This window comes from Ochlerotatus camptorhynchus, unplaced genomic scaffold, assembly GCF_037179485.1.
Source record: "Ochlerotatus camptorhynchus isolate MF236.1 unplaced genomic scaffold, CSIRO-AGI_Acam_v1.1 ptg000045l, whole genome shotgun sequence".
Classification (NCBI taxonomy): domain Eukaryota; kingdom Metazoa; phylum Arthropoda; class Insecta; order Diptera; family Culicidae; genus Ochlerotatus; species Ochlerotatus camptorhynchus.
In genome coordinates, this window is record NW_027040536.1 from 3,676,599 (window position 1) to 3,698,988 (window position 22,390).

General features: G+C 39.6%; 1 protein-coding gene across 3 annotated transcripts in view; it reads right to left on the minus strand.

Annotated features, from left to right (window-relative positions):
• Nucleotides 1-22,390, minus strand: part of LOC135715218 (ankyrin repeat domain-containing protein 29) — a 533,429-nt gene that overhangs the window by 435,706 nt on the left and 75,333 nt on the right. For all 3 annotated transcript variants that reach the window (XM_065238581.1, XM_065238583.1, XM_065238579.1), the window contains exon 3: nt 14,085-14,195. In XM_065238581.1, the coding sequence (XP_065094653.1) occupies nt 14,085-14,195 (111 nt within the window). The remainder of the gene's footprint in view (nt 1-14,084; nt 14,196-22,390) is intronic.

Below are 22,390 nucleotides of genomic sequence, written 5' to 3' on the forward strand. Positions count from 1 at the left end.
GTGTGTGTATGTAACGAAATGAATGCGCTCACGTTTCTCAGCAACCGCTCAACCGATTTGGACAAACTTGGCGCCAAATGATAGGTCTTGGGGTCCCATTGAACGCTTTTGAACGGTTTTGGAATCGGTGAACCGGTTCCGGAGATATGGCCGGAATAAGATCCGGTGAATATGGGCCTTCACGCTGGATTTATCGGAAAACGTATCAAAACCATCATGCGACACATCAAATTACTACAGAATTCAAAAATAAGATCAATGTAAGTCGTGTTAAGTGTTCCAGACCACATTGGGCACACTTGGACATGTTCCGGGTACCCCGGGGAAGTTGCTTGAATATGAATTGAATTAAAACCCATTAAATCACATTAAAATACGATGATAAGGTGATTGGTAGCCTCACCAAATAGACTACACCCGGATATATTCCGGGTACCCCCAGGCAGTGGCGTAGCGTCACTGGATGACACGGGGGTGGGGGGCTTGGTCACTGATAATGACAATAAAATAAATAAACTTGAATAAGTAAGAAGGGTCTGATCACACCATAGGTGGATAATTCGGGTTTTTTTTCCTTGATTCTGGCACTTCGAAAAATTTTAATATCTTGAACACGGAATACCAAACTTATTAAGTAAGTTTTTTTTTTACTTTATTAAGTAAGAAATTAAGTAGGTGTTAAACTTAAACATTCAATGGATTTGATTGTAAATCTGTTTCTTTAAAAGTAATGGCCATGTCTTAAAAAAAAAGTTTGGGTAAATTGCTGTTGTTTTTGAGCTACCAAAAAAAAGCATATTTTTAACGTATTTAAAGAATAGCTTTCTTATTATAAACCTGGAATTTATCCGTTAAAGTACTGAAAAAAACCTGGAAAACTCAGGTAATTCTATTTCGAAAAATGAGTAGACACCCTTTATATAGAGAAAGACGATTAAACGCCACAAAGCAAAGAATGGTCAATATTGAAATAAATTCACGCTAAAAAGTTGAAAATAGTGACTGATTAAAGAAAAAGTGACTTTAGTGACTTGGCCTTAAAAAAAAGAGACTTTTTAGTGCCCAAGTCACTAAAAAGTGACTCACTACCAGCCCTAAGTATTGCCCTGGCAGCTACTACTATAGTTTAGAAATAAAAGTAAAAAAATGAACTTCAATGACCTATGAGCCTTATGTAAAATCAGCACATAAAAAATGTCGTCAAAATAATCTCAGTAGTATAGTTTTCTAGATACAGCTAAAAAACGATATTTCACGTTAAAAAGATTGTTTACTAAAATACAGATATCTCTGGCTGTAAAAATTTGCTTCTGATCAACCGGACACCATTTTTCAGATGGATTAGTGATATTGTTGTAAATAAATAGTTTTTTTTTCTTGCATGATTCCAAGAAAATTGGATTTCAGCGAAATTTTTAAGCAAGGTAAATATTTTCTCTGTAGTGGACCAGTTTGTTCCAACAATACCACTAATCTGCAGAAATCGTAGCTTTGTAATGTAAGACCATCAACATTAAAATAAGTATTACCAAAGTAAATGCATCCATAAATAGTTATAAGCGATTAAAACCTTACATGATCTCGTGACACTGCTGCGATGAAATGGTACCCTATGCCTTCGACAAATGCATAGTCCTACGTCAAAAGAGGAAGTTTTTTGAGATGTACCGTATGCGTGATAATGTTTGCACCATCGTACCAATAAGGTTCCCGTTTCACCTGTGCATGCAATGCCTTGGTTTTCGTTGCTTGCACGTAACCTATAGGCCATACCGTAGTAGGCTGTGTATAAAAGAAAATGATTTACTTAGTTTGACAGTTGCACCATGACGAAGTGGCAGCGTATTCGTGACATTTCAATCGCCGTGGGAGTGTCCCGGAGGACCGTCAAAAGGGTTTTAGACCAAGAAAAGAAAGAACAACTATCCACGAAGGTGGCCACAGGTCGTCCGAGGTCAGCTCGGGTTCCGAGGGTTATCGCTGTTATCAAAAGGAAGATTCGCGTGAATCCAGCGCGTTCAATATGGAAAATGACAAAGGAACACGGGATCAGTGACTTTACGGCACGGAAGATCGTAAAAGAAGATTGCGGGGCAAAATCAAGGCACGGAAAAAAAACTCACATCGTAGCTCCCAACCGCATCCGGGAGCTACGAGTCGAACGATGCAAGAAAATCTTGAACTTCCTTAAGCGAAAAAATCCGGTAATCCTGTTCACCGACGAGCGCATGTTTACAGTCGATACCGTATCAAATTCCAGAACCAACAGGTATATTAGTTCTCTTCCGGTAAAAGACGTGGCCGACGAGCACAAAAACGTGTATCTGACCAAGCATTCTGCTAGCGTTATGGTGTTTGCACACTTAGAAAAAATCATGTAAATATAATCCTTTAAATTTGTCGAACCTCTTAACGGAATCCCTTTATGAAGAGCTTTGAGTGGGTTGGTTTATTTCCTTTAAATTCCGTTATAATTGCTTATCTTTTGACAGATACGCGTATTTCGTCTACTACTGACTTCATCAGTGCCAAGTACTCAACACCACTGAAGAATCCATTTTTAATCTACGAGCTATATACTAATCAATAGGTACTAAAAATCAGCAGGTATCTACTGCCATGTCAAAATTTACCTAAACAGGTACCTAAATTCAATATAGGTGCTCTAAGAGTGACATATACGAGCGTCAATTTGGACATAAATTTGAGTCATAACAGACGTGAAATATAGCTCAGTCAAACGAACTTTTCGTCGAGCAACGAACTTTTCAGTCTCGGAGCACTTAATTTTACATGACATGTTTGTTTACGTCTCATCTTGTATGTCAAAGACAGGTTCCGTCACGTGTAAAATTAGTTATTTCTAAGTGTGTGGATTGGTGGCTTCCGTTGGCAAAAAAATGGTCACAATGTCAACATGGAGGTCTGCATCGGGATTTTTAAGTAAGTATGTTCTTCCGTGGATCAAAAAACAGTACGGTCCGAATTTAAATGTTGTATTTCTACAAGATGGGGCTTCGTGCCACACCTCGAACCGCACTCAGAAGTGATTGCAGGAACATCTTTCGTTCTGGGCGAAGGATATGTGGCCGCCATCCAGCCCCGATCTCAATCCGCTGGATTACTCAATATGGCGCGTCATGAAGGCCAAGGCCTGTTCTAAACGCCATCCGAGTACAGCAAGCCTCAGACAAACATTGACCCGTACCTGGAGAGAAATGGATCCAGACTACATTATTAGAACCTGCCGTGCATTCCGGAGGCGTGTGGAGGCCGTAATTGCAGCAAGTGGAAACTCGATAGATAATTAACATAGTTTAAGACTCTGAGAAACATCGAAAACGAAATTTCTGAGAATTTTTTTTTTAAATTTTGACATTGCTCGATGGTGCAAACATTATCACGCATACGGTATGCGTTAAAAAATTTCATTGCAAATATTACCAAGCTACGTCTGCCCTAAAGATCCAATTGAGACGTAAAAGTGTAATCAAAATGATGACTCCGAGCCTCTGAAATTGTAAACCGAACCATGAAAATTGTTGGCAACTAATGTACACTCAGGTCTTTTTTTACACGGGGGATACGGTCCGTGTAAAAAAAAACCGTGTAAAAAAAAACCTACGAGATTTTGATTTTTCGCATGCTTAAATGTTTTTAAAAAATCGGATTATGATGCCATTTGTAATTAAAGCATGATATGGTCCATATAGACATATTTTAAAAATTTCTGTATTTACACCAAAAATTGTGAATTTTTTTTAAGTATGCCATTCGATTACAAATAGCTTGAAACGGATAATGTGATTGGAATCAAGTCGATAGGTTGTATCGTTGTCGAGAAATCGTTAAAAACGTACCGTGTAAATCGTGGAAAACCGTAACCGTGTAAAAAAAAATCGCGTAAAAAAAACCGTGTAAAAAAGACTTCAGTTGTTGCTTTTCACTGAAAGGATTTTATAACAAAAACGCACTATTTGCAAACGAATATAAACAACATTAAATAGGTATTTGATAAAAGCGAAACTAACAATCTCTGTACATTTATTTCACGTGTTGTATTGTATGGTTGTCGGTTGTCATTCGTCAAGCAGCTTACTTTGCAAGAGTAGCCAGTCTACACGGCCCTTGAATCTGACTCATTTTTAGAGCTCCGTTTACTCAAATTCACAAAAACGCAGGTCACTCATGGACTGAGTATTTTTTTTCTCGATTTTCCTCATAATCACGAAGATATTTGAGGAAAATCAAAGAAAGTTTTACTCACTCTATAAGTGATATGTGTTTATGCGAATTTTAATAAACGAAACTTAAATTTAAATTGGATCCGTCGTGTACCAAGCGAGCTCATTAAAATAATAAAACCTCTACCGTCTTCACCCTGCTGGTCGTCTCCGAAACGTCAACGCCTTCAAATAACCGCAAAAATTAATGAATCTTGGTACCGTGCTCGTTACGTATGTGTAACGTCGACACTTGACGCGTGTGACGCTACACCCAACGCATGTTGCTGCTTTGAACAAACGAATTACTGGTTATATTGGGAAGTCAACGCGCTGAGCTGGGTTGCGAATAAAGAAACAATATCCCTATAGGAATAAGCAACCGAAGCTAAAACACAGTTCAGCTGACGCACACCCAAGTAATTACGTAAAACCATCTCAAATCATTACACCTGGCTAGATTTTCTCCCCATTCATTTGTTTTGTTTTGTGAATGAACTGCGAATAGAATCCCTCTCAGGAAAATTACACAAGAAGGGAGCGAGATGCAGCTCAAGTCGAACGGAAAATCTTCTGTCTTTTGCCACGCACTTCACACCCAACGAACATATCCCCTGGGCTCGATTTATCCTTTCGAGTGTATAAGAAAGTCGTTTTACAGTTTTTCTTCCTTCACTTAACTTTGTAATTTATATAAACCTGGTGATGCAAAAAAAATCATACTTCCTCCCACCGGGAGTGCCCTCAGACACATTTTCCTGTATAAATGTTTTTCGGTTTGTGACTTTGTAGGCACACAGTCAGTTGCAGATATCTGATAAGAAAAATGTTTTTGAATTTGCCATTAATGATAAAATTTAGCACCAGCAAAAATCTCCTATACAAGAAACCATTCGTCTCCATTAAGCGCTGTACACACGATGAAATTAGACGCACCATACAAATCTCTGCTTTTTTTTATGTTAGTAATCGTCTGGACTCCAACTTATTGGTTTTTATTCTCTTATATAATTACAAGCGATTCAGAGTTCCATCATCTAATCGCATTGTGCGTTCAGCATTATGATGCCTGAATGCAATAACTCAACGCACTATTAAACAGCACCTTAACACCGGTCAGGATGGTTGCATACTTTGAGGGCATTTACTCGCATCAGGTTGGTATGAAGCAGCAAAACAAAACATGAAACCAACCAACAACGTGAAAGCGGCCGCTCGATTGCCCCCTTCTGTGCGACTGAACCAGCGAGCAACAATCCGTCGTCGGTCGCCTCTTGTTCACCCCACCCCCGCCGAGTGCAGTGCACACCATGATGCAATGCATTCACTTTGTTTGCAATGCAATCATTATAAATCGGTATGTTTGAGCAAAAATTTCAAAAATTAGTTTAATTATGAAAACATTTTTGCACTTTATACATACAACCGCGATCAAACTTTCGATGATATCCGTTCCGTGCATAGCGGAACTCGGTAGTTTTAGTGATACAAACTCCACCCGGTCCCTAAGGTATCCGCGTGTGTTATTGTTTGGTTTGAAACCGTGAAATTAGGCTCTGTTAGCATTAGGAGCGGTAGCACCGACTGCATGCACCGCCTGTTCCTACTGTCGAAACCCGATTTGATTAGACCGACAGAGCAAACCGGCAACACACAGGAGTATTGAAACAATGTCACAAGTGCAAACAATAAAACACTCGAACACCGAGAACTAGGATAATTTGAGCCACACTAATTGTGATACTATTCCCGGGTGTCGCGCCGGAGCGGCCGACAGAGAAACGTTCCATCATAAATTTCACATTCCGGAAGGCTGACAGCAAAACATGCACTCTAGCGCTAAATCTGACACACTGCTGCACAGCGAGTAGGAACCGGAAGTACGAGGCTGAGGGCTCGGGAATGTTGGCAGGTACATCCCTTGTCGTAATTCCACTAATGATTATAAATATACACCGGCGGCACTCGGCCGGCGTCGGTGTCAACTGGAAAATGCAATATTTCACATGGGTGAGCCACGCGACGAACACCGAAGCAAACAAAAAAAAACTCTTGCATTAGGAAAATTGATTGATAATCACACACCGACCCGACGGTGGGTTGGTGCTGGGTCGCTGGTGTAGTAAGGCAGTTCCGATTTGAAGAATTCCAACGTTATTTAAAATTGTCTATGGTGGTATACACACGAAAGATTAGATTCTATTAGATGTAAGATTCAACTAGCTTAATTGCTTATCCTTAATGGACACGCGAATTTGGGCTACGACGATTAGACTATGTATGTGAAGGCTTCTCCATGATTTGGCAGGTGTCATTACTAGTAGAGATACAGAATTATCAGTTCAGCTAAATCCTACAATATCATACCTGGATGATGATGAAAGCTGAAACCTTCTGAAGCAATGATAGGGTAGGGTATCCAACAGTCGAGCTCTGGCAATGCCAAACTGCGTGATCGATGTCATCATAACCCGTACTGCACCTACATATATTGCTGTCGACGAGGTTTATTCTGTAGAGATGTGCATCTAGCGAGTAGTGGTTAGACATCACGCGAATGAAGCCCCGACTTACATCCAGACCTTTGAACCACTCTCTCCAAGAAACATTTGGAATAATGAAATGCAACCACCGCTCAAGAGAATTACTTGTCCAATCGTTCTGCCAAGTTAGAAGAGAACTTTGACGTACTAATGGGAAAAAATCATCATGTGAAATTCTTCTATCATAAATCTAACCTTCTTGAGCACCCACCTTTGCTACAGAGTCCGCCTTTTTATTGAGCAATGCGACGGGACCCATACAAAGGTAATTTTAAATGATCTTTCAACCAACTGGTCAGCCTCACTGGTTTCGTCGACCGGAGGACCTCAATAGAACCATAGAGGTAACTCTAAGACTAGAAGGTCCCGAAATAACGTGCTCAACTTTTTGGCTCAGCTCTGGTACTCTCTTCGGTCCCAATCTAATCGATTCACCCCTCGAACCATAGGAAAAACCAATAACCCCTCATTTTATCTGTCAAACTTTCATAGCGAATCAAAACAAACAGTGTAGTGTGTAGTAGTAGAATTTTGACTAGAATGGGGTACGTTAATCGTTTGCTTGGGACCAATAGGCTAGTCAAGTGGTGAGCCAATTTAGAATCGTTAGTTTCGTATTGATTGTTGATAGAACTGAGACTGTCCAAGAAGATGAAGTAATGGCGTATGGCCTGATTGTTGCCCACTCAGCAACATAAACGGGACAAGGAAGTTTCCGGAAGGTGGCTGAGTATTAATTGATCCATCAATGCGTGAGCCATCAGTGAAAAATCTGTAATTGCAATTCAGCGGCACCGGTGGTGTAGTGGTAAACGTGATTGCCTCTCACCCCAAAATGCCTGGGTTCATTCCCAGTCAGCGCCGCCGGGATTTTCTGAGGCTTAAAATCTCTGATCACGCCTTCCTTCGGAAGAGAAGTAAAGCCGTTGGTCGCCGGTCTGTGACTATGGCATGACCAGACACTCCCGGGTAACTAACTCAGTAGCATGAGACCCCTGAACTGTGTCGCAGGGCCGGCATGTTACTGAGTATTCGAAGGGGCTACGCGCACAAAATATGAAAACAGGAATATTCACATTTTCTTTAACATGTATTGCCCTATTCTGTGGCGTGCAGGTGTGGGTTTTCACAAATATGTGGCGTGTATGCGAGGGTTTAAAAAATTTAGTACTGTACTCACTGCTGCAGCGGGATCTCCTACGGCGTCGCGACTCTGGCGTTGAACCACACGGCTGCTCCTGCACTACGGTGTGCCCGGAAACTTGCGGCAAGTGCTGCAAACTGTGTTGTTGCAGCTTTGGGAGAATGTCGGATCAGGTGGCGTTCATGAAACACATACGGCTCAGCAGGCGTTGCTGGCTCGTTTGGCTGGCAGGCGTCTTCCGTCGTTGACGGTTTCGGCTGACCGTGGCATGGCCACCTTGGTCGAGCCGAGACGGAAATCTCCTTGGCAATTAAGGCCACTGGCCTGAGGGAATCGTCCCTGACGGATGATCGGGGATCATTTGCGATTAGGCTCGGAAGCCATCTTGACTTCCGAACCGAGCCGTGTGATACCGTTTTATTTACAGTACGAGTTCCTGAACGGAGGCAGACCAACATCCCAGAAACCCCACAAGGGGGGGGGGGGGGGGTGTGTACACTAAATGGTACTTCACTTTACGATACCGGTCTACACGGACGCCTGATTACTTTTGCTCATTAGAAGGTTTTTGTTTTAGAAGATGGCCAGTCGCTTGCCTTTTGCCGATCAGTGTCCATTCTAAGCTTAAGGCTACGATTTTCCTCCCTTTAGTATCGTTCGAGTGTTTTTGCAGCGGTACTAACCCTCTCGCTGCTGTGTGTTGCCTTCTGTCTTTGAAATTAAAATTCGTGAATTTTCCAAACAACAACTCATACAGACGAAAATCCACGGATTGTAACCAACTGGTTACAGGTCCATGAGTTGATGGGTCGATATATAGGGTTCAGGTGTGGGAGCTGCCTTCCTGGCGTCGGTAGCATTGGTACTCAGTACGAAAAACAAGATCGACGGAAAACAAATCAAGGACAAACAAGTGAGATAGGTCAAAGTTAATCTGGAACTCCTGGATAGCCTGTTAGCTAATTGACAGTGTTTGGAGTCAAGATGCACTTGGGGTACCCACATTACGTATTTGAAACAAAACGATCAACTTTCTACGATCAAATTCCGCGACATGGTGTGGTGCTCACCCGGAAGACCTCTTTAAACCAAGGTTGCAAATACTCATTTCAGCTAAAACAATGTTTTTTTTTTATTATGAAATAATTAGATGCCATGATCATATTTTGAATTGGTAGGATACAAGAAGAGGTTGCAAAGAATGTGTTTGACATATTAAACCTGCTTATTTCACTTCATGAGAGTCACAATCAGCGATTTTTCACACACTCACTCACTCACTCAGCGATCAGAAAATCACTGATTGTGACTCATAGAAAGCAAAATTTACAGGTTTTATTATTCCGAAAAACATTATTTTAGCTGAAATGAGTATTTACAACCTTGCTTTAAACTGTATAAAACAACCGTTCTTTCAGTTCTTGAGTATGGATCTTGTTTGCAGGTGCCATATTATAAAAATCAAAATGTAAAAAGTTGTACATTAATTGAAATTTTTCAAACACCATCGAATTACCCCTTGACGCATGAAGCGTTCGCAAAAAGTTCACTCACCGAAATGTTCATTAGATGGTAAATGAGTTCCTTTGTACCATTTCGGGCGCCAAAGCGTAATTCGATAGCCAAACGAAGAGTCTAAGCAAACCACGCGTAAACGCACGGACATCGACCTGCACAATTCTGCTTTCAGGATTTGTTGACCCGTCCCATCCTTTCATGCACTTCGGGTGGGAAGCGAATTGGCATATGCGTTAACTTGATAGAAGGAGAATGCTTTCCTTCGTAGTTTTTTACAAAAAACTAGTATGCGTGAAGGCGATTTTTTGAACTTCGTGAAAATCAACTTCGTTGATTTCACGTAATTTCCGGCGACGAAGATTGCAATTCTTGCGCCTAATCTGAGGACCTTCAGAATTGATTCTTTCACTTCGTTCTGGTTTGTGGAAGAGGCGAGAGCGGTCCGAGTTTCAGGTATCGCACCGTGGTGTGAATTTAAAGGTGAATTAGTAAACGTGAAATTGTCTTTAAGTTTGTTAATTTAGATTTTCTTTATAAATTCCCTCGATTAGCTCGTTAGTTTTCGAAATTATAGCAGAAAGCGCTTAGTGCGTTAGTTCGGCGGTTAGGAGTGTGCGAAGGTGTTTTGAAATCGAGGTAATTTTGTGTGCATAACTTTGTTCAGTGTGCAGATGTTGAATGCCACGCGACGGAATTTCTCTTTGGCAGATTTGTGGCAAGTTGCGAAGCTCTTCACACCACCCACATCAGTATCAGTCAGCGACCGTTTTCGACCCCATTTTCCAGCTTCGAAGAACTCCCGGTGGTACCAAAGGCCGGAAAAGGGCAGCAAAAAGGTTTCCGCGCCCTAGGCACAGCGAATTAATTAATTAATTTAGCTTTATTTAGGAGGCTTTCAGCCTTAGGCTGGTTCGCCTCCAATAGGCACAGCGAGCAGCAACCTACTGGTTTCGAACCGGTGGGCTTCCTCTCCAGCGGCAACCACTTTCCGCAGTTTCCCGTCGACGGTGACGACCATCGATGCGACGGCCGTACCCCGTCTAGGTAGAAGACCACAACTCAGCGTGTGAGGCGTAGTTGGAAAACGACATCGGCTATGTGCAGTCCGCAGTAGCATAGTTTCGGAGTCCGTAGGAGTATCGCGTGTGGTACACGTGGGTCCAACCGGCATCATCGAGCAACCGCCAATTCCTCCACGCAAGTAGCGAGTCCAAAACGTGAGTAACATGCATGTTCACAAAATTCCCATGCGCATGGTGAGTTAAAGCCCCTAGCATAGCATAACGGCTAGCGTGGCCGCTGTTCGTTCAGCCGTTACCCATTCCGATCCGCGCAAGCGTCGGTAACGCCAAACAGCTTTTTGTAGCACACACAAAATGAACACCATTCGTCGCACAGCACACTAAATAAATACCGCCAGAAGAAAGAAGAAAAGGATAGCTAACTAGAGGGAATGAATTTGAGATAGGCCTAGAATAATAAATTGTCGATAACGTAGGAGTACGAAAATAAACCATGGTGAACAAGAGGTAGTTTGAATATGAATAGGATGCGTTTTCAATAAACCAACACACTACAGATAAAAAGTTTTTGTTCATCATTTCCCAAAGTGATCTAGAAAAGCAAATGTAAAGCTTTTTCAGGTTTCCGGTCGTTTTCTTTTGAAGTTTTTGCAGAGTTTTACTGGGGAAGTTGGCCCCGAAACCAACCAGGATATATCTATATTCGAACGGGATCCGTTCGTAGTGTTGTGTCAAGCCTGCCCGTGATGATAAAATCCGCGAGAGCGATTCATCGGTGGCAGAAATCGTTTTCGTGAGCTTCATTCTTTTATTGGATTCTTTCACGACCATAGGTCGAGGGCATTCCCGTCCTTACCGTAATCGATCAACAGCCAACTTGCTTCCCGCTCATTCATTTGGGAAAAAACAGAACCTTCCCTGAGAGGTCTCATACGGTCGGGCAACCCTAGTCTCGGTAGATGGTCTCCCTCGAGAGTGGCGCTTAAGCCATTTTTACTAAAAACGGGAAACTCGTAAGGCTGTCGGGTTACAATCTTTATGCTTCCTCTCGGCAACAAAAAGCCACCTAATTAATTTGGAACGTATTCGATATCGTTGTTTACGTATTGCCCCCCTAATACGACGTATTAGATTAAATACTCAACAATACTGGCTCAGCCCAAAAACAAGACGAAATCAGTGGTTGCCAAGTAGAAGGTCGCGAGTTCAATCCCAAGCTCAACCTTTTTTTTATTTGTGTTCTTCGCCTAATTAATTTAAATCGTAATCATCAATCACATCACTCACGACAATGAATTCACTGATCTAGTTAAAAAAAATAACCCGCATCCTTTCCTTGGAAATTGGCGAGGTGAAATGGTAAAATTGGTCTACTGTAAAACAACATTTCCACTGGACTTTGAAGGAGATATAGCTATAAAATTGCTATCGGGAGTGCTGATAGGTATTCAGTTTCAAGCAAGCGTTTATTGACTATTGATCTGCCCATATGATGCATCCTAGGATAGCTCAGATGACATGTATATATCTTATAAATTGTGTTATATCTGTGTGGTGCGTTCCCCGTCCGAAACATGAAAACAATCACTAAAGAAACAACCAACCCTGTCTCCCGTTCATTTTTTAATTAAACGTTACTTCACATGAGAATCCAAGGGTAAACAGCATCGTTGTTTGAGGAAGCAATTATGTCTAATAAACGTTGAATAATCAAAAATCTGATTGAATAAGCTTTGTTACAGCTGAACACGAATCGAATAAACTTACACAACAAAATACAATGCTGTGTTGTGGCTGAATAGATTCTCCGGATGTGTGTGAACAAAGGCTGAACAGAAGTTATTATTAAAAATAGTACAAGTATTACAATGCACTTGAATAAAATTGTTAATAAGTCGTTTCTTCAATAGGTGATTGTTTTTTGGGGTGCACTGGAGGGTTGAAAAAAGTTTTGACTTTAAATATTTAAGAGAATAAGAGCTGATTTGTGTCATCATGCTACAATTTGAAAAAATGCAATCAACCAGTAGGCTGCGGCTGTTATGTTCAGTGGAATTTATGTCTCTGCACTACACGTCATATGAGATCAACTCAAAATTTAGCCTGATTTAAATCAAAATCGTTAAAAGTGGAGTTACTTCCTATACACTGAATGAGCATTAATTATCCTCCATTTTATTCCAAAATCTGCTTGAATATGACGAAAATCCAAGAAAATGCATTTTTATTATTTTTTTCGAGTATACTCATAGACTATACTATACTAGCAAAAAAAGATAACCATTACGGACTGTCCATAAACCACATAGATAGTTAAGGAAGAGGAGTGGGGGGCTGGCTCGTGGCTACGATCCATAAAAATTTTTAAAATATTTTTTGAACGATTTGTATGACTATGCAGGAGAAGCGTGGTCGAAAATCTCTAAAGATCCTTTCTACGTAGCTTATGGCCATCCCCTCTCAGGTCCAGAGTGTTGGTTTGAGTCCAACATATTGGCATGTCTGCAGTAGTTTTGATAATTTTCCAGAATGTGAGAATCATTTTAAATCTAACAATTTTGCCACTTATGCCGTGGACACACTTCGATGACAAACTATGACCATGAGGATCAAGATCAGGATGAGATTGATATGCAATTACTTTGCTTAATGGAACAAACAGACTTGATGTTGTTCTGTTATGTATGCCAATTGATAATGGATAACTTTATTATCTTAAAATTGACGAAAATCCATATGGGACTGATATGCAATTATAGGCAGTACACTTGTATGACAAACTATGAACTATGAATGACCATTATTTGGATACTAATTATGAGCACTATACAACAACTATACAAAAACTATAGAAGTGTGACCATGGATGTGCTCATAATTTATTACACAAATAATGGTCTTGTTCATAGTTTGTCATACAAGTGCACTGCCTATAATCGCATATCAGTTCCATATGGATTTTTGTCAATTTTAAGGTAATAACGTTATCCATTATCAATTGGCTTTCATATTACATATTAAAACTACGGATTTTTATGATGAAAAATGTGAAAACAACATCAAGTCAGTTTGTTCCATTAAGCAAAGAAATCGCATATCAATCCCATCCTGAAATAAGGCCGTCCAGCGGTCGAGTTACGGTTCTGCTTTTTGGATCGCGATATTTTTCAATGATTTAACAAAACTTTAAAAAATTATCAATTAATTTTCTATCATTTTTCATATATTTACATGGCATCGTAACTTCAACTGCCATTTCCTCCTGCCTACTTTGGTCCATATGTGACTGATATGGGAATAATCCCAGTGTATCCGCGGCATTACTCGCACTACTGTTCTAAATGACAAATACTCTCACTACACATCTGAACCGAGTGACCCGACAAAAAAAACTGTAGATTAATTTGCGCTAATCTACCCCCTATGAAAAGGCGTGCTTTGAATAGAATAGATTTGCACCTGTCACACAACACCAACCGACAAATACTATTCCCGCATTCATACTCACACATTCATAAGCCGGTCACACATCCTGGAAATTGTTTGATTCTGATTACCATCAGGCAGTCAGTTTCATATATGTATATCCATTGGAACCTACAATAGCAAGGTCGTTATGTACTGTAACACCTACCTCGTCACGGCAGTCCACATGCACCTTGCCGCTATCCAAAACTCGTTTCAGCAACATTTCGTCTCCGCGTAATGCAGCCAAGTGCAGCTGTACATCTGATAAGGTTTCTTTCTGCAAATTGAGACGAGCAGGAAGAGAAAACAAAGAGAAATAAGAAGGAGTTAGTCCGTAGAAATGGATCGTGTGAATAAAAACTAGGTGAATGGAAATGCAAGCAATTGCAAGCAAGTGCAGTGGCGCAATTGTTACCTATCCAATGATGGAACCAAACAGAAAAACTTCGGAACGGAGCGGCGATTAGATTGATTCCACGATTGTATATAAATGGAAAATTAAACTGTGGGCAGAGCGGACGGCCCTTGCCGATGCACACGGATAAGCAAACAAATTCCCGCGGGTGAGTGTTTTGGGTTTCATGACCTTCAATATCAAAAAATATTCATCTGAGTTCGCTTAAACGAGGTGTCTTTTGTTATGTTTGCGGTTTATTGAATTTTGAATAAATTCTATATAGTTTTAAAAAAACGGAAACTGGTGTTATATATTGAATGAGTTAGCTAATTTTCCATCTAAAGCTATGTTCATACCACAGAGTTATGACATTAGTTAACTAATTCTAGCGTTCAGAATCATAAGGGCTTAACTGCGATGATCGATACTTCTTATCGTTTTTTTTTTTTTGCATTACCATAGTTCAGTGACAAATTTCTTCCACACCTGGACCCTACCTATCGACCCATCAAATCATGGACCGGCGACCAACGGCTTTACTTCTCTTCCCGAAGGAAGGCGTGATCAGAGATTTTATGCCTCTGAAAATCCCGGCGGCGCCAACTGGGATTGAACCCAGTGCTTTTGGGGTGAGAGGCAATCACGCTTACCACACCACTGCATTTCCGTGTCCTGGCAGCAAAGTTTCTCATTATAATAAGGAGCATTAAAATAAAAAAAAAAATCTTCAAAACTCAAAAACATGACGCCTAAATTTAACTTTTTACTCTTACATTCTCGAGAAAATGTGGCGTCTTGAAAAAAGTTGTTTTCGGAACCTTTTCAAGACGTCAACATTCCGCAGCCTACTGTTTCGCAGTTATTTGTAAATAAATTTTAATAGGTAGTTATTAATAAATATTTTTTCTTGATTTCTTTTTCGTCGATCTTGTGTTCCTGAGTACCAATGCTACCGACGCCAGGGAGGCAGCTCCCATGCCTGGAACCTACCTATCGACCCATTACAACCCATAGTCAACGGCTTTACAATCTTATCCAGGGTTGCTTCCACTCACTTGCTATAAAAAAATATTTTTGGGAATTATGCAATCATTAGAAGTTATAATTCTATGTTGCACTTATAAGTAACAAGAAGAGGGTGTAAAGTATGTGTTTGACTCATAAAACCTGTCAATTTCGCTTTGAGAGCGTCACAATCAGCGATCTTATGATTCGTGAGCGTTCACTCAGAGTGAGCGCTCACGAGTCGTAAAATCGCTGATTGTAGCGCACTCAAAGCAATATTGACAGATTTTATGTGTCAAACATATACTTCATGACCTCTTCTTGTAACTTACAAGTACTAATTAGCATTAAACTATTTCATGATTACATAATTCCGAAAAACATTTTTTTATAGCAAGTGAGTGGAAGTAACCCTGATCTTATCTATTCCCTTAATCAGGTTTCTCTTTGAGTTAGTGAACCATTTTACCGACATTTGTCGTAGACTAGACAGTGATGTAAAAGTTTGTATTGGGTAGCAAAAACAAAAGGTAAGACATCGATGAATGTATACATATTTAACCGAGTTATTAAAAAAAGAGAAAATCGTAGGCCCTAATGATTCTGAACATTTGAAATTCGAAAAATCTTGTTTCGTAATTCAAAATGTCATTTCAATATCAAAACTTCGCAGCATATTTCATTTACATGATGCCGACTTATTACTACATATGATTTGATCAGCTTTTCGTTTTCTCAATCAATTGTACAAAATGCTCATTTGTAGGCCGCAATGTTACTTATTTCCAATGAGAATTGAACTTGAAGCAAACAGCGAACGCACATGTCTAGCAATTAGAATCATAAGGTCTTAACTACGATGATCGATTCTCTCTATAGTGCTTCTGTTTGGATAACCTCAGTTAGTTAAAAACAAATCCGATTATTCCAGTGTGTTGGGGTTGTATTAGGTAACAAAACAGTTGCATATTTACTGATGAATTTTAAACCAAACGAACTATAAGCAAAACAAAAATTCAATGGAGAGAATCAACCATTGTAGGTTGAAACTTAGGACTCTAAATGCTAGATATAATTTTAGAAAAAGATTTCTGTATGTTATTTTTCATATGATTATGAGAGCATTAGCGGATGTGGACGTAGATATTTCATCAAGTCTAAAATAATATGCGGACTCGATTAAACACAAATTTGCTTATTACGAATCATTTGGTGAATAGCTTGTTAAACAGCTTATTCAGGTAAAACGAGGCTTATTAAGTTTGAACTTATCTTGTTCGGTTTTTAATCAGACTAAATTTTTGCTGGATGGTTATTTCCGAAAACGAATATTACGATGTAGAGCGCACACGAGAAACTAGGTAGAACTGAATGAATTCTTAAAAAAAACTGGAAGAATCCAATATAAACTGGAATGTTAGCATCACTGCTTAGTACATCAAAGGTACATAATAATGCACGATAAAAATAAAATCATGATAATTTTTCCAAAAAAATATTATAAGCAATTCGCGCCTTTAAAATTAATTCCACAATTTTTGTGATAGCACAGCACTCTCTTCGCAGTTTTCGCGACATATTTAATGTTTCTGCGAATTTCACGACTGAATGTTCAAATCCACGACATATCCGTGAATATCGCGAAATCCACAAAATTCGTTAAATCATCGCCTTTTGTAACAGCCCTGAAATTCTGAGGTGAATGAAGTGTTCGTGCATCATAAGGAGAATTCAAGCTAATTAAAAATGGTAAGAAGTTTTTTTAGAGAGAGAGAGAAAAAATCAAATTCAAAAAGAATCTTAGAAACGCATTTCATTAATTGTTCGAAGTGTTCTGCAGATTGAATTGGTATGAAGAAGTTTTCTAGGGGTTCCCAAAGAGGAGCTCAAATATTTTTTAGAAGAGTTCTGAATGAAAGGAAACTGATTCAAAAGGAAATGAAGGGCTAATTTTCATGGTAATTTAGGAAAAATCCTTCTAAAGTCTTAGCAATTCCCCATTTAACCTATTCATCTTTCTGTATAATTGCATTCAGTTGTATGCTTTATTTAAATGCATATATGTAGCACAATCAGAAAAATTTCCGAAATTCCGGGAAAAACCTGGATATGTCTAATTATTTTCACTTGCATTATTCCTATTAACAGTGCAAGTGGTTCGTGGTTAAAAAAGGTTTTCTCTATTGTAGTACATATTGCCGAACTTTTTTTTTTATGTACGACTACGGCTTTCTTTACTATACTGGGGGTCACATTACGAAATCGAAAATGTGGCATGTAACGAAAATGGGGGGGGGGGTGTTTTCAAACGCATATTTCTCAAAATCTTTAATGGGGAATATGTCATGCAATATGTCATTCGACGGATACATTATTCACCAATAGTGAAAAGAGTTAAACAATTAAGAAATTTAACAAACAAGATAGGAATATTTCGTGAAGAAATCAGAAATGCGGGGGTAGGCAAGATTCCATGTTCTCTCTCACGGTCATCACTTTCCAGCCCATGCAAAAATCCAACTCGCACTGTTTCATGCTCAAACGATGGTTTTCATTTTGGCGAGTCGATCGGAGCTCAGAGTAACGCTAGAATGAGGAAGACGAAGTGCGGCGTCCACAAAAACGACTGCCAAATCGCTCCCACCGTCATTTACAGCCAGACAGTTGAGCAAGTTGAAACTAAGAGCCAACACTTATACAGGGAAAGATTCCTGCAACGAAATTTTTTGTGGTATTTACATTTGTGTCGATTTTCTAGCACTGCAAAAAAGAAGCCAGCATAATGTATAGAGGGCATCAGCGTTTACCAGCATGATATTTCAGTAGAAATTGAAATACGTGCTAATTTGCTAGTACACTAGCGCTAGCAAATCCGCACAGATGTAAACACCCTATTACTATAGGGCAGCGCTGCCCAAGCAAATTTCCTGGGATGTACAAATTGTTGAGAAAGATTCACTTCCACAGCTCAAAGACTAAGGGAGTGTTAACATAAACGCTGGTTCACTAGTTCAACCAGCTCAACCAACTAGCACAAATTTCAGTTGTCCCTTAATGGGGTGTTTACATCTGTGTAGATTTGCTAGCGCTAGTGTACTAGCCAACTAGCACGAATTTCAGTTGTGTGTGTATGTGTGTGTATTCAATCTAACCCCCACTGGCCGGCAGTGGTATTATGGAAGAAATTTGCTTACAACAATCCTTGATGTAATAATTTAAAGCAAGTTTAGTCCGGGAGTTAGAAAGCGATAGCTCTACTGCAGATTCGGCAACCCATTTCAGAATGCCTTTCCGAGGTTACTTTCACATACAATAAGCCCCGCATGTAAAACTACCGTTATCATATGAATAATGGTACTGCAAACACACTTCCAGATTTCGAAATGTGATGTTTCGAAATCTGGCGCGTATTTAGTAATATATGGAAATGTGCATTTATGATTGATTATAAATCAGATGGATCTCACAAAATTCTGCCTCCGAAAAAGGATCGGTTTGTTCACTCGCGGTAATCGAAAAAATCTTCCGCGTTTTTTTTACAACCCAACACGACATTTTGAATCACATTCGAAGTTTTTCATATGCACCGTATTTTTGCTTGGAAGGCAGAACGCCAGCACCAAGAAAAGAAAAAAAAATACCCGGTAAAACTCTTCTTGGGAGGGAGGCAAAGCACCAAAAACAAGCGAAATGAAAACCGACCGACGCGACACCACAGCAACACAGCTACTCGAAACAAATTCTTGTCCCAGATTTTTCACGTTAATTACAATATCACTAAAAAAAAACTTCTTAAGACGTGATAGACCTTAATTTACACTTATCCACACGCGAAAACTAATATTTGTTTGATTTGGTACAATTAAAAAATATGCGAAAAACAGATGAAATCAGTGCCAGCGAAAACAAAACCAACCATTCGTGGGCAGAGCCTACTACGTTTTTTTCCCGCAACTAGCACGAATTTCAGTTGCTCCTGAAATCTCATGCTGGTAGACGCTGATGCCCTGTTTACATTATGCTGGTGACCTTTTCTGCTAGCAGCTGGCTCATTAGCGCTAGTGAAATAGCATAAGTGTAAACACCCCATAAATCTCATGCTGGTAGATGCTGACGCCCTGTTCACATTATGCTGGCTAATTTTTAATACAGTTCTAGGACACTAGTGCTAGCAAATCAGTACAGATGTAAACACCACATAAACATGAACGGAAGAAGAACAGCGGTAACCAAGCCCATAAAATTCTGAAAAAGCCTGGAACGAAAATTTACTAACGATGCTGTGGGTAACAAGCAGGACCGCATTCAAATAGGACGTCCACTTTTGAGGCGAGGGTGTCCTAGAATTTGACAGTATGGGAAGTAAGTGCAATCAAAAAACCTAGAAATATTTGCATTTAAAAATAGAGCACCTAATACGTAGTAGTAGTAAAATTACGTTTATTTCCGTTGATTATGATTGTACATTGATTTAACATTTCTATTGATAAGCCTACCGGGCTCTTCATCTCTGTTTAATTTTTGAACTATTAAAATAGCTTAGAGCAAAAACAAATGACGAGGCTTGGTAGCTCAGTGGTTACCGTTTCTGCTAACAGAGTAATTTTTCACTTTGCCTTATTCTATCCCCACTAGATTTTAATGAAAAACAAATTCTGCTTTAACCAACCGATCGCACAACTTACCACAGTTGAATCCTGATCTAAAATTAACCCACCGCACTAAATACAACTATTCTCCCCGTGAAAGCCGTGGAGATGCAGAAGTGTATTCGGTCTTTAGTAACAACGGACGTCGAACTAATCATCCTTCCCTCCCCAAAAAACCGTGAGGACGTGGCCCGGCGCTGTGATTGATCTATAAATAGATTGAATTAGTGTGCTTGTACATTGAAGATGGAAAGCTAATCCCATGCACCATCTACGTGGTTCTCTGTGCAAGTGCATTAGTTCTGATCAATCACGGAGGAGCAACTACAAAAAATACACACGGTCTTTTTAAATAAAAAAAGAGAGCTTAGCGCAAAAACAAATGTAACGGCCAAGCATGGTCCTACGTCAAGTTTCCGTTCGCGCCCCTAGGCACAGACCCTTCTACTTTTTCTTCGTTACCACCATTTTTTGAATCATTAAGGGGAAATTGACCTAGTGAGTAAATAAAAAAATTAAACGTGGTTTTCTCTGAGACATCACTTTACATTGGAAAAAGCTCTCGTTGTTTTGTCCGAAGTAGGGGAATTTACGTATTCTCGGCAACCTAAGCAGCGACCTTCTTTCTATAGCCTTTTTCTCTCAGGAACACACACATATGCAGTATTGGTTTGTTTACAATCTTTTGCTGCCAGCTGCTCTAACAATTTCAGTCGAAAGAATTGTCAAAAACTGTTTTGAAACGCTTTTACAAAGCTCCAATCTTCTCTAGTGAGAGCGAGTATTGTCGGCAACCAGTTTTTCTTCGGCAACCGTTCCATTTGAACTGCATGTAAATCTTCTGTTCTATTATCGGCAACTCGAAATCAGCTACAATTTGTAGTGCGTGTGTTGCATTTCAAGAAAACCTTGCTAGATTGCTTTTTCTCAGTGGTAAAAATATAGTCAAATTGAAGCTGAAAGCATAAAGAATCGTTTGCATGCATTCAGCGAAGTGTTTTCGTAAGAAAATCCAGTGAAAATAGTGTTTCAATTTGTGTTGCCGAAAATAGTCTGTCATGCCGAAGCCGTCATTTCCCCTAATAAAAAGAAAATAAATATATCGAGAATTGTATAAAATCAGAAAAAAAAATCATGCCTATTTTTTGGAACTAATCGTAAATCATTATATCTCGGAATTAAATTGTGCATACGACCCTAATTTTTTTCGCAAAAAGATAAAAACAATCCATTAAATTGTGCACGTGAAAAAGGTTTATGGTAGAACTAAAATTTGTGAAATATAAAGAGATGCCTTACTTCACGTTAAGCTTCATCCGCATTTTCCAATAAACCTTATCATCCTATATTTTGAAAACTCGTTACTCATAAACGAGCGATAGGATAAAGCAATACTCCTCACTGTATATGTCTTATCAGCTAGGGAATTAATCTTTTTTCTTGAAATGTTGATTTACTGTCCTGACCGTGTTTTTTTTTAGTAAGAGGAGCGGAGCGACGGACAAGCGTCCAAAAAAGCTTCTAAAAGATGAAATGTTCCCTAAAAAGTATGAGATGTTCCCTAAAAGGTATAAAACGAGGCAATACTAAAATAAAAATGTATCAATAAAACAGATGCTCTGCTTCATCGAAATCACCGAAGTTCATGGAACATTTCATATTTTTTATTGGCTCATTTCATCTTTCTATGGAACATTTCAATATTTTTAGGAAACATTTTATCGTTTTGATTGATCATTTCCCTTGTTTTATGAAGAGTATTTTTAATTTTACTGGTGCAATTGTATTTATTCAAGGTGCCTCTACATTGAACTTGTATGAAACAGTTAAACTTAAATATTGGCACATCTGCCCGTTTTTTATGGGTCAATTATTGATTGTTAGGGTACATTTTATCGTTTCTATTGGTGCAAAATATGGGCTGCCTCCTAGTCACGCCTATGCAAACCATCTTAACCAGCTAACAGCTTCGACAATGCTGTTCAGATGGAAGAAGCCAACTTTAATTTGAAATTAATAATGGAATTATTCACTGGGAGGTAAAAGCACCAAGCATCAAGCTGGAGGTGGTGAGATCGATTACTGGTCGAAGAAATCTTTCGGATTGGAATTTTTCTCGACTTTCCGGGGCCTAGAGTATCACACACAATATACAATTGCTTGCACTGGTTGGCATTTTTTTTTCTTTTGGTTTGTTTTTTCCGTCGATCTTGTTTTCCGTGCTGAGCACCAATGCTACCGACGTGCCAGGAAGGCAGCTCCCACATCTGGACCCTACCTATATCGACCCATCAACTCATGAACCGGGGACCAACGGCTTTACTTCCCATCCGAAGGAAGGCGTGATCAGAGATGTTATGCCTCAGAACATCCCGGCGGCGCCGACTGGGATTGAACCCAGGCCTGCTGGGGTGAGAGGTA